General features: G+C 44.5%; 2 protein-coding genes across 6 annotated transcripts in view; one reads left to right on the top strand and one right to left on the bottom strand.

The window, feature by feature from the left end:
* NUSAP1 (nucleolar and spindle associated protein 1) overlaps window positions 1-2,454 on the top strand; it is a 39,565-nt gene extending 37,111 nt beyond the window's left edge. For both annotated transcript variants that reach the window (XM_066277027.1, XM_066277026.1), the window contains exon 11: window positions 823-2,454. In XM_066277027.1, coding sequence (XP_066133124.1) covers window positions 823-916 — 94 coding nt within the window. In that variant the 3' untranslated portion in view covers window positions 917-2,454. The remainder of the gene's footprint in view (window positions 1-822) is intronic.
* Window positions 2,455-4,197: 1,743 nt separating this feature from the next.
* Window positions 4,198-13,360, bottom strand: part of NDUFAF1 (NADH:ubiquinone oxidoreductase complex assembly factor 1) — a 32,828-nt gene continuing 23,665 nt past the window's right edge. For 3 of the 4 annotated variants that reach the window (XM_066277029.1, XM_066277030.1, XM_066277031.1), the window contains exons 3-5: window positions 12,145-12,330; window positions 6,147-6,221; window positions 4,198-4,434 (exon numbers count right to left, since the gene is read on the bottom strand). In XM_066277029.1, the coding sequence (XP_066133126.1) occupies window positions 4,285-4,434; window positions 6,147-6,221; window positions 12,145-12,330 (411 nt within the window). In that variant the 3' untranslated portion in view covers window positions 4,198-4,284. The remainder of the gene's footprint in view (window positions 4,435-6,146; window positions 6,222-12,144; window positions 12,331-13,360) is intronic. The other variant, XM_066277032.1, reaches the window with a different exon arrangement.

Genomic DNA, 13,360 nt, shown 5'->3' with positions numbered 1-13,360 from the left:
CACAGTGGTTTCTAATTCAGTAGGTTTGAGGTGGAGTCCAAGTATCTGCATTGTTTCCAAAGCTCTACTGGTGGTTCCCAAGAGAAGCCAGATCCACAGCACTGCTTTTACGTGACATATCTGCCCAAACAGTGCACTTGGACATCCCTCTAGACACCAGTACAAGTGCCCAGGGCACCTAGGTATGCAGATAGATGTAAATTCCTCACTTCCAGCAAAACCAGGGTCAGTAGGCTTCAAGGCCCCTACACAGGGGAAAACACCAGGATGGGTCTTAAAGGCTTTCTTCTGCATGAAAACAAGTTAGAGCCAGAGGTCGCCCTGGACTGCAGCTTGTCCTTCCCAAGTCAATTCCCTGCATGAAACCCTCGTGATACAGAGTTACCTGTTATTTGACTTGCCTATGTCCACCTGCCACTAAAGTCTTTACTAACTATATTTGCTATTAAGGTCATTAACAGGATCCTGGGCTTTTTGTTTTTCCTAATACCTTTCATAAAAACATAGTGGCATAAATCAGACCCTCATTCCTAGTTCATGCATTTTCACTAGACTGTAATTTTGAGCTTGACCTTTGATTCCCAGAGGTATAGATTTATCAGTTAAAACAAAAACTACGGGGGTTGGCATCAAACACCAAGGTGCCTTTAGGTTTTCGTTCTGTTTGACTTTAGAATGTTGCATGAAGATAAATAGGGAAATACTTTTATAACCCTTTAACATAATGATTTTCATCACACACCACCAGATAGGCTACATTATCTCTGTTTTACACAAGTGTGCAAGCTTCACTACAGCCTAATGTGTACCTGTCCCTCTTAGGGAGGAGCAACGGAAGAAACATGAGCAAGAACGGAAGGAGAAAAAAGCAAATGTTTTGAGAACTCGGAGGGGCCTCATTATGGCTGCAGATTAATAGTTTAACATCCTGTAAATATTCCTCTATTCTGAACCTTTTTTTGTACATATTTTTATAGTCCTTCCCACTTTAGTAAAAGACCTTTTTCTGCTCTTAACTTTGTTCATAATATGTAGTGTTGGGTTCTTCACATACTACACTCTCTGGAAAGATATGACTACCTTAAAGCTTACAAATTCTTCTAAATGGTTTTAACCTAAGTCCCTGTACAACTCAGTTTTCTAGTAAGACCCAGCCTATATTCTTTTTTTCTATCCTATAAATTCTTGAGCTAGATTTTTAATGTCGAGTTCTCACTGCTGCCTCTAATATTAATAGAATTGCAATCTTCTTCTAGGCAAGAGCATTTACCTGATGGCAACTAGTTATACCACAAGCTATAGTAGAAACTGAACAATAGGCCCTGGCCGGTTGACTGAGTGGTAGAGCATCAGCCTGGTGTGCAGGAGTCCCAGGTTCAATGCCCGGCCAGGGCACACAGGAGAGGCGCCCATCTGCTTCTCTACCGCTCCCCCTCTCCTTCCTCTCTCTCTCTCTTCCCCTCCCACAGCCAAGGCTCCATTGGAGCAAAGTTGGCCCGGGCACTGAGGATGGCTCCATGGCCTCTGCATCAGGCGCTAGAATGGCTCTGGTTGCAACAGAGCGACGCCCCAGATGGGCAGAGCATCGCCCCCTAGTGGGCATGCCGGGTGGATCCCAGTCGGGCACATGCGGGAGTCTGACTGCCTCCCCGTTTCCAACTTCAGAAAAATACAAAAAAAAAAAAAAAAAAAGAAACTGAACAACAGTAAGCTGGGGAAAATGACCTCTTCTTCCTCTAGAGCAGGGGTCTCAAACTCAACTCAGCATGTGGGCCGCAGAGCAAGATCACAGCCGTTCGGCAGGCCGCACTAGGTCTACAAAAGGCAACTGTTACGCAACACTTTTCACACTGCAGTTGAAAACAAAAAAAATCAGTACAACAAGCACAATCGTACATGCAGTTTATTCAGTGTCACAAAACGACCAGAAACTGTAGTTCGCATCACAACTGCTGTTAACTAAGCTAATATCTAGCTAGGATGCTAGAGAAATGAAAAATACAAGTAGGCCCCTAGGCTTACTTAATTTTATCCAAAATATTTTGAACTTTCGTGGATTAGTCTGCGGGCCGCACAAAATTGTTCGGCGGGCCGCGAGTTTGAGACCCCTGCTCTAAAGAATCTAGTCATCTTAATGAAACTGTGGGCCTTAAGGGTTGGTTATGGCATCAATATTTTACCAATGCAAAGTGGTTTTTTTCAAGCTTATGCACCTTTGTTCAGATCACTTCATGTAATTGCCATCTCACTCAATATATTCTTAAAATCAAATCCTCTATAGCTCATTCTAGCCTTGCTTATTTAACAATATACAGGCCCATATTAAAATTTGAGGGCTGCTGCTTTAAGGATTGAGTTACATAGCATTATATCCATGTTTGTTGCACCTAAATTGAGCTTCTCAGTTTTGTACTGCTTCCGATGTTCATAAATAAAGTTTTTCTCAAGGTGGGAGATTCATTCTTTGTAAACATAACTGGCTTCCAATATTTAGTTAACTGGCTAAGATGAACAAGTTTGCTTGTACTCCTCATACATCTCAAACAGCCTTTCCTGACCACCTACTCCCACCCCAGGAAAAAATGACCATGTCCTTCTTTTGTATTTTCACATATATGAAGAACCCACAGAACATGACATACTCCTGGGTACTTAATAAATTTAGATTTTAGCCTGGCCAGGTAGCTCAGTTGGTTAGAGTATCGTCCTGAAATTCCAAGGTTGCAGGTTCCATCATCCCTGGTCAGGGCACATACAAGAATCAATCAATGAATGTATAAGTAAGTGGAATAACAAACTGATGCTTCTCTCTCTCTCTCCCTTAAAACAATGGAAACAATTTTTTAGAGGTCACTGTAAAGTAAAAACTGGTTGAGATGCACCTTTGGAGGACTAGCTCTCCAAGTACATGTTATGGACTACTACATGTTTGTGTTGCCCCAAATGTATGTTAAATTGGAAACCCCAATTTCCAATGTATTAGTACTTATAGATGGATTGTTTGGGAGGCAGTTAGGTCATAAAGGTGGAGCCCTCAGCCCTGGCCCGTTGGCTCAGTGGTAGAGCGTCGGCCTGGCGTGCAGAAGTCCCAGGTTCGATTCCCGGCCATGGCACACAGGAGAAGCGCCCATCTGTTTCTCCACCCCTCCCCCTCTCCTTCCTCTCTGTCTCTCTTCCCCTCCCACAGCGAGGCTCCATTGGAGCAAAGATGGCCCGGGCACTGGGGATGGCTCCTTGGCCTCTGCCCCAGGCGCTAGAGTGGCTCTGGTCGCAACAGAGCGACGCCCCGGAGGGGCAGAGTGTCGCCCCCTGGTGGGCGTGCCGGGTGGATCGCGGTCGGGCACATGCGAGAGTCTGTCTGACTGTCTCTCCCCGTTTCCAGCTTCAGAAAAATACCAAATAAATAAAGGTGGAGCCCTCATGATGGAATTAATTGCCTCTGTAAAAAGGGGAAGAGTAGCCTGACCAGGCAGTGGCGCAGTGGATAGAGCATTGGACCCAAGGTCGCTGGCTCGAGCAAGGGGTCACTTGGTCTGCTGAAGGCCCGCGGTCAAGGCACATATGAGAAATCTATGAACAACTAAGGTGTCGCAACAAAAAACGCTTCTAATCTCTCTGCGTTCCTGTCTGTCTGTATCTATCTATCCCTCTCTCTGTCTCTGTAAAAAAAAGGGGGTGGGGGGAGTGGATGCAGCCAGAAGGCAGCTGTCTATAAGCCAAGAAGTGGATATTCACTAGACATCAGAAATGCAGGTACCTTGACCTTTGACTTCTCAGCCTCCAGAACTGTAAGAAGTAAATATACATTGTTGAAGCCACCTGGTCTACATTAATTTGTTAACAGCAGACTAGGACAGTATGTATGTCTGTTCTCTGTGACTTCAACAGCATCTTGATCTTAATATTCTTCAGCAGTCTCCCTTCCTCAGAGATGGACTAGAAAACAGAACAAACCTGTAAGGAATAGAGTTCTAAAAGGCCATCAGCAGTCATCTCAGAGACTTCTTGCTTTGGAAACCATGCAGGAATTGTTTCTAATAATCATTCTAACCAACAACAGTTCTTCACATAGTAGCTCTGCATCAGTAACTTGTGTTTTCTAAGTTAAGGTACAGCTTAGAACTTGGTTTTGTGCTGTTTCCCTCTATATGGTCCCTCTTAGGAGCAGCATTTAACTTTGTCTTAGGGAATATTAAATACAATATAAAGAAAGGCTTTATTTTGTCTCTGTATCATCATAGGTAATACTACACTTAGTTTAGTAATATGAAACTACCACATAATCTATTTAAAAAGTCTTGGGTTGAGCACTGGAGAATTTTCGTAGGCAAATTCTTCTGTGTGGGCTGGGTCAGTAAACACTCCAATAAAATCTATTTCCAGGAAGAATGGACCATCCACTTTATCAGCCAGGGTGAATCCGATAGAAGAGATCTAAATTTAAAATAGAGAAATAGATCAAAATCACAGACATTAACTGGTGTTCCTGGAGGGTTTTTTTTTGTGTGTTTTTTTTTTTTAAGATTTAATTTATTGATTTTTAGAGAGAGAGAAAGAGAGGGTGAGAAGTATCAACTCATGGTTGCTTCACTTTGGTTTTCATTAATTGTTTCTGATGTTCCTTGACTGAGTAAACTTGGGGTTTTAAACCTGCAACCTGAGCGTTCCAGGTCAACTATACAGGGTGCCACCACAGGTCAGGCACTATTTATTGATTTTTAGAGAGAGGAGAAACAGAGAGAATGGAGGGAGAAGTAGGAAGCATCAACTCATAGCTTCTCTATGTACTTTGACCAGACAAGCCTAGCGTTCTGAACCGGCAACCTCAGCATTCCAGTTTGATACTTTATCTACTGTGCCACCAAAGGTCTGGTTTGTTTCCGTTTTAAAATTCTGTAGCTGAGTCTTTATTCTATTGGCTGTTAGCAAATATACCATAGTTCTCAAATGCCGTAGCAAATTATAAAGACAGTACAGGGCTACTTTTCTTTTCACATTCTACTCCCTCTCCTCTCCTTTTAATGTAGTCCACTTAAGACTAGTGAAGGCAACATGGATGTCTAATGGAGGTTCTTGAAGCTATCCTGAACTCTTAATACTATTCTCTTATTTTATTTTATTTATTTATTTTCTGAAGCTGGAAACGGGGAGAGACAGTCAGACAGACTCCCGCATGCGCCGACCAGGATCCACCCAGCACGCCCACCAGGGGCGATGCTCTGCCCACCAGGGGGCGATGCTCTGCCCCTCCGGGGTGTCGCTCCGCTGCGACCAGAGCCACTCCAGCGCCTGCGGCAGAGGCCAAGGAGCCATCCCCAGCACCCGGGCCATCTTTGCTCCAATGGAGCCTTGGCTGCGGGAGGGGAAGAGAGAGACAGAGAGGAAGGAGGGGGTGGGGGTGGAGAAGCAAATGGGCGCTTCTCCTATGTTCCCTGGCCGGGAATTGAACCCGGGTCCCCCGCACGCCAGGCCGACGCTCTACCGCTGAGCCAACCCAACCGGCCAGGGCACTATTCTCTTATTTTAAAGCTAAAATAAAATGTAGACATGTTAAAAAGAAGACTCAGGCCCTGGCCAGTTGGCTCAGTGGTAGAGCGTTGGCCTGGCGTGCGGGGGACCCGGGTTCGATTCCCGGCCAGGGCACATAGGAGAAGCGCCCATTTGCTTCTCCACCCCTACCCCCTCCTTCCTCTGTCTCTCTTCCCCTCCCGCAGCCAAGGCTCCATTGGAGCAAAGATGGCCCGGGTGCTGGGGATGGCTCCTTGGCCTCTGCCCCAGGCGCTGGAGTGGCTCTTGTCACGGCAGAGCGACGCCCCGGAGGGGCAGAGCATCGCCCCCTGGTGGGTGTGCCAGGTGGATCCCGGTTGGGCACATGCTGGAGTCTGTCTGACTGTCTCTCCCCATTTCCAGCTTCAGAAAAATACAAAAAAAAAAAAAAGAAGACCCATGATGAAATCCTCCAAGAAGGGGGTTTGGCTCAAATGATAGGTCTATGTCAATAATCTATCTAGGAATTACAGGGGTGGCTTTGAGTAGGAATTTCCACCTTTCATTTGCCAGCCTTCAAAAATGGACTGAATTCATCCTCACAAGAGTTCTGTTTCACTAAAGATATAGTTCTGAGTGAGAGTAGAGGAAAATGTTACCTTGTCAAGCAAAAGCTGGTACTGGGCATCCCGGATTCTTCCTTGATTAGAGAAGAAAAATTTGGAGAAAGGAATCTGAAAAAAGAAACCACTTACTTCATAGTTGAAATGTAAGTAACTGAGGCATATGAATATTGTATTTGTGAGGATAAAGAGAAATGGTTTAAATTTAATTCTAAAATTATTTAATATACACAATTAAGACAAGTAGCTACTCATTTGGATCACAGGCATATAACTAAGAATAAGATTAAACAAATCAATAGAAAAATAGAGATGGAAACAGGTACACTTGTAAACCCTTAGTAGGAGTGCAAATTATTACAACTCATTTTTTCATTTTAATTTTAGCTTTTTTTTCGGAAGCTGACAGAAACATCAATCCATCGTTCTATTCATGCATTCACTGGTTGTCGACTCTTGCACATGCCCTGACCAGGGATGGAACCAACCCTGGCACATAGGGACAGTGCTCCAACAGAGCTAGCTGGCCAGAGCTATAAGAAATCTTCTAGAGAGCATCTGGCAATGTGGTAGGCAGGATTCTATGATGGCCCCCCCAAAATACCAATTTCTAGTATACACACACCTTTGAGGTATTCAAACACTAATCTCAGTCTTGCTATGAAGGAACTGTGCAAAAGGTCCTAAGTCAGTTGACTTTTATATAAGATTATCCTCTGAAGACCTGACTTAATCCCTTGAACCCATAAAAGGGACTGGTGAAAGAGATTAGAAGCATGAAAGAGCCCAGGCTGTTGGTTCAGTGGACAGAGCTTTGGCCTGATGTGCAGATGGGTGTCCAGGTTCAATCCCTGGTCAGGGCACACATAAGAAGTGACCATATGCTTCTCTTCCCATCCCTCTCCCCCTTCTCTCTTCCCCTCTCGCAGCCAGTGGCTCAACTGGTTTGAGCATCTACCCCAGGCACTAAGGATAGCTTGGCTGATTGGGGGGTTGCCAGGTAAATTCCGGTTGGGGCACGTGTGAGAGTCTAACTCCCCCCCCCTTAAAAAAAAGTGTGAAAGGGATTCAGTGGGGGAGTGGGGTGTTTCACTGCTAGCTTTGGCTTTAAACATGGAAGGAGCTAAAAAAGGCAAGGAGTGTGGGCAGCTTCTAGGAGCTGAGAGTGACTCCTGAAAGTCAGTAAAGAAACAAGGACAACAGCCCTACAATCACAGGAACTGAATTTAACTAATTAGAAGATTCTTTCCCAGAGCCTACAGAAAGAAACACAGCCCAGCTAACACCTGAATTACACTGTACGGGGCCCTGAGCACTGAGCCCAGATTTACTGTGTCCTAACTTCAGACCTACAGAACAGGGAGCTATTAAGTGTACGCTTCTGAAACTGCTGGTTTTATGTAAGGTTTTACACAGCAATAGAAAACAAAGCACTAACAAAAATCTGAAATGCTATAACTTTGACCTAATAATTTCACTTTCAAGAATTTATATTTTAGCCCTGGACAGATAGCTCGGTTGGTTAAAACATTCTGAAGCGTAGAGGTTGCTGGTTTGATCCCCGGTCAGGGCATATACAGGAGAAGATCAATGTTCCTGTATCTGTCTCTCTCTCCCTCCCTCTCTCTCCAAAATCAAGAATTAATTTTTTTTTAAAAAGAGATTTACATTTCAGATAACTCTGACAAATACATAAATTATAGTTTTTCTAACAGCAAAAAAAAAACAACCAAAAAAACCCCCATCACAATGTATTATTAATCAAAAAGTAAGATATAGACAAAATCTCCAGTATTTTGTTTAAAAAACAAAACAAAACTGCACATCAGGATGACACTCCAACCAACCAAGCTATCCTGACAGTAAAATCTACAGTGTTTTGGCCCTGGCCGGTTGGCTCAGCGGTAGAGCATCGGCCTGGCGTGCGGGGGACCCAGGTGCGATTCCCGGCCAGGGCACACAGGAGAAGCGCCCATCTGCTTCTCCACCCCTCCCCCTCTCCTTCCTCGCTGTCTCTCTCTTCCCCTCCCGCAGCCAAGGCTCCATTGGAGCAAAGATGGCCCGGGTGCTGGGGATGGGTCCTTGGCCTCTGCCCCAGGCGCTAGAGTGGCTCTGGTCGTGGCAGAGCGACGCCCCGGAGGGGCAGAGCATCGCCCCCTGGTGGGCATGCCGGGTGGATCCCGGTCGGGCGCATGCGGGAGTCTGTCTGTCTCTCCCCGTTTCCAGCTTCAGAAAAGAAAAAAAAAAAAATCTACAGTGTTTAAAAAAACTAAATTTTAAAAACACCTCAAAAACTCTAATAAAATTGACTATAACAATTAGTAACAGCTCAAGTAAGTATAAATACATGACTCACTCAATCAACAAGGGATATCCACAAAGAAAATCAAAAGAAAAAGAATGAAGAATAACTCCATGTAGTGCTATGGAAGTGCTCCACTATCTAAATTTTAAAAATATAAACAGGTGCCCTGGCCGGTTGGCTCAGCGGTAGAGCGTCGGCCTAGCGTGCGGAGGACCCGGGTTCGATTCCCGGCCAGGGCACACAGGAGAAGCGCCCATTTGCTTCTCCACCCCTCCGCCGCACTTTCCTCTCTGTCTCTCTCTTCCCCTCCCGCAGCCAAGGCTCCATTGGAGCAAAGATGGCCGGGGCGCTGGGGATGGCTCTGTGGCCTCTGCCTCAGGCGCTAGAGTGGCTCTGGTTGCAATATGGCGACGCCCAGGATGGGCAGAGCATCGCCCCCTGGTGGGCAGAGCGTCGCCCCATGGTGGGCGTGCCGGGTGGATCCTGGTCGGGCGCATGCGGGAGTCTGTCTGACTGTCTCTCCCTGTTTCCAGCTTCAGAAAAATGAAAAAAAAAAATATATATATATATATATATATAAACAGGTGCTGGCCCTGGCTGGTTGGCTCAGTGGTAGAGCGTCGGCCTGGCGTGCAGAAGTCCCGGGTTCGATTCCGGGCCAGGGCACACAGGAGAAGCGCCCATTTGCTTCTCCACTCCTCCGCCGCACTTTCCTCTCTGTCTCTCTCTTCCTCTCCCGCAGCCAAGGCTCCATTGGAGCAAAGATGGCCCGGGCGCTGGGGATGGCTCCTTGGCCTCTGCCCCAGGCGCTAGAGTGGCTCTGGTCGCAGCAGAGCGACGCCCCAGAGGGGCAGAGCATCGCCCCCTGGTGGGCATGCCAGGTGGATCCCGGTGGGGCGCATGCGGGAGTCTGTCTGACTGTCTTTCCCCGTTTCCAGCTTCAGAAAAATACAAATAAAAATATATAAACAGGTGCAGAAGATACAGAAAGTATACAATATTTATTTTTGAGTAAAAAAGAGAAAATAATATATATTCCTATTTGCATAAAGAAACTGCATAGCTAGACAAAAAGCTAATAAAAGTAGTTACTTATAGAAGGTGGGCAGGAGAGGTAAACAGGGACACGAGTAGGAGCGAGACTTCTCAATGTACATTTTTCTTTTTTAAAAAATATTTTATTTATTAATTTTAGAGATAGGAGAGAGAAGGAAGACCAGGAAGCATCAACTCATAGTTGCTTCTGGTTTGTGCCTTGACCAGGCAACCTCAGTATTCCAAGTCAATGCTTTATCCACTGCGTGAGCACAGGTCAAGCGATTTTTTTTTTTTTTTTTTTTTAAAAGCTTAGTTTTTTTTTTATTTATTTATTCATTTTAGAGAGGAGAGGGAGAGACAGAGAGAGAGAGGAGAGACATAGAGAAGGGGGGAGGAGCTGGAAGCATCAACTCCCATATGTGCCTTGACCAGGCAAGCCCAGGGTTTTGAACTGGCAACCTCAGCATTTCTAGGTCGACGCTTTATCCACTGCGCCACCACAGGTCAGGCCCAGGTCAAGCGATTTTTGAACCAAAAACTAAAAATGAATTTAAAAAATAAAATTTACTGTCCAGATTAGTTATCACCAAAAACACTTAATTGATGTAAAAGCAAACTCAATACAAAGCTCATATAAAAAGCCATGGCACAGGGTCATCTACCTCACTATTTTAAACATTTTTTTTTCTGTGTGACAGACAGAAAGAAGGGGAGTACAGGGACAGAGGGACAGACAGGGAGACAGATGAAAAGCATCAATTCTTCACTGCATCTGAGTTGCTCATTGATTGTGTTCTCATATGTGCCTTGACGGGGGGGTGGTTACTCATTGCTCAAGCCATCAACCTTGGGCTCAAGCAAGTGACATTGGGCTTCAAGCCAGTGACCTCTGGGCTCAAGCCAGAGGCCATGGGGTCATGTCTATGATCCCGTGCTCAAGCCAGCTACCTTGGGGTTTCGAACGTGGGTCCTCTGCATCCCACTCCGACGCTCTATCCACTGCGGCACAGCCTGGTCAGGCACTATTTGAAACATTTTAGAAATGCACATTCAACGGGCATGTGTAAGCTACCTCACTTATCAATTGAAATGAATCTCTTCTCTTTTGGGCACATAATTCTCTAAAATCACTGTCCACATGAAGGGAACTAAATTTTTTTTAGCTTGGAAAAAAAATGAAGCTAGGAAGGAACATTAAATCTATAAAGGTTGCTTAAAAAAGAAAAATATAGTTTTCTCTGTATAAGGGACAGAAAGCTAATATACCTAATTTTCCTCTATGTTTTCCATCTGTAATCAGAGTAAATATTTGAGTATCTCACTTGTATTTACTTCAGAATTACTCATGAAGTGAACAGCAATTAATATTTAATTTTTAAAAATCTAACACTTCCCTTAATAATTAAAAAGGAGCTATTGCAAACAATTATTGTTTCTAGCCAAAGATTAGCACCACATGTATTTTGGGAAAGTAATTGTTAATGATTACATGGTAGTGATAATTAAGAATAATTTGCCTGACCAGGCGGTGGCGCAGTGGATAGAGCGCCGGACTGGGATGTGGAAGGACTCAGGTTCAAGACCCTGAGGTTGCCAGCTTGAGCGATGGTTCATCTGGTTTGAGCAAAAGCTCACCAGCTTGGACCCAAGGTCACTAGCTCGAACAAGGGGCCCGCAGTCAAGGCACATATGATAAAGCAATCAATGAACAACTAAGGTGTCACCACGAAAAACTGATGATTGATGCTTCTCATCTCTCTCCATTCCTGTCTGTCTGTCCCTATCTATCCCTCTCTATGCCTGTCTCCGTTAAAAAAATAAAATAAAAAAATAATTTGGCAATGTGCATCAAAGAACTTAAAAATTTATATATCAGTTATTCAAGAATTTATTGTTTAAGTGAGAGGAGGGGAGATAGTAAGACAGACTCCTGATGCACCCCCGCTGGGATCCACCTGGTGATCCCCATCTGGGGCTGATGCTTAAATCAACAGAGCTATCCTTGGCGCATGAGGCCTACCTTGGACCAACCGAGCTGTCCTCAGCACCTGAAGCAAACGCTCAAAACTATCGAGGTACTGGCTGCAAGAGGGGAAGAGAGAGAAAGAAGGGAGAGGGGGAGAGAAGCAGATGGTCGCTTCTCATGTGTGCCCTAAGAATCAAACCCAGATATCTATACGCTGGGCCAACACTCTATCCACTGAGCCAACCACCCAGGGCCTATTCTAGGAATTTTATTTCTAGGAGTATATCCTAAGAAAATAATTAAGGATGTTTACCTCAGAGTTTGGTATAATAGTGAAAAACTCTGAAAACAATCTAAATTACAACAATAAAAGATGACCCGGCGGTGGCACAGTGGATAGAGTATTGGTCTAGGACACTGAGGACCCAGGTTCGAAACCCCAAACCAGCTTGAGCACAGGCTCATCTGGCTTGAGCATGAGGTTGCTGGCTTGAGTGTGGGATCATAGACATGACCTCACGGTCTCTGGCTTGAGCCCAAAGGTTCACTGCTGGCCTAAGCCCTTGGTCGCTGGCTTGAGCAAGGGGGTCACGGGCTCAGCTGGAGCCCCCCAGACAAGGCACATATGAAAAAGCCATCAATGAACAACTAAAGTGCCACAACTACAATGTAACCATGATCTCAAAAGACCTAATTTCATATACAGTAAAGTCTTGTGCTGTTACCTTGACCTCCTGCCAGTAGGGCCCCCCACGGGTGAACATGAAGTAACTATACATCTGATTCTTCCTCTGGATTATATCTGTGTCCTCTCTGATATTCACCATCCAAGGCCGACCATCTCCACGGACACGGAGATACAGAGTGTTGAACTGGGACCAATCATAAGACCTCTTTCTCTCAAAAGGGCCCTAAGGTACAGAAAGGAAGGTTAATTTTACCTCATTTTCCACTATTAGTAAAATGTAAATCATTATCTTTTGTAGCAAGAAAAGGACCCACTAGCCATTTTTCTTTTTCAGCTCTCACCATAATGAAACAGATAAGTCTGGCAATTCTTACCTTAGTACAAAATACTGACATAATTATATGTTTCTAAGGTAATGTTCAAGACATAATTGGCCTAGGACAAGGTTTACATGGGTAGGCACTCACCTGTATCACTGAATGGAAAAGAATTACTGTTATGCCCTTTCTTTCCCTGGCCCTGTGGAGAAATGGCTTTTGAGTGGGCCATTTAATGACAAATGCCTTGTTATAAATTAGAGAACTGTGAAAAGAGCTCAAGTTTCAAAACTGATACTTTATAACAGCTACCATCCACTGAAAACTTAAAACACTTTGCATGCATAATTTAATCCCCTATGAGATAGGTACTATCATTGCACTCCATTTTGTAAGTGAATAAACTGAGCACTCAAATAAGTGATAAATCCAGTACTGTTTAACTCTAAACTCTATTAACAACTATCTGTACTGTCTCTTTCTTTCAAAGTGGATTTAGTGTTAATTTCCAAAAGTGTTTATTTATAGCAGTCTCAGGTAATTGATTTCATGAACACCATTGTGCAGATATGAATTATTATTTACTAGATGTGTAATTTGGACAAGTTACTAAATCTTCCCAAGCCTCAATTTCCTCATCTGTAAAATTGGGATGATCAGAAATTACAATATTGCTGTGAGGGACTGATCACAACACATTATTCACATTTGCTATTTCTCCACAGTGCATATTTTGCCATAGAATTATTTTCTACTGTGGACTGATCAAATCCACTTTATGGATTTTCAGGACATAAAAAAATAATCTTGGCCCTGGCCGGTTGGCTCAGTGGTAGAGCGTCGGCCTGGCGTACAGAGGTCCCGGGTTCGATTCCCAGCCAGGGCACACAGTGGAAGCACCCATCTGCTTCTCCACCCCTCCCCCTCTCCTTCCTC

The sequence above is a fragment of the Saccopteryx bilineata genome, chromosome 4 (genome assembly GCF_036850765.1).
Source record: "Saccopteryx bilineata isolate mSacBil1 chromosome 4, mSacBil1_pri_phased_curated, whole genome shotgun sequence".
In the NCBI taxonomy this organism is placed as follows: domain Eukaryota; kingdom Metazoa; phylum Chordata; class Mammalia; order Chiroptera; family Emballonuridae; genus Saccopteryx; species Saccopteryx bilineata.
This window is presented reverse-complemented; position numbering and strand designations above follow the sequence as displayed.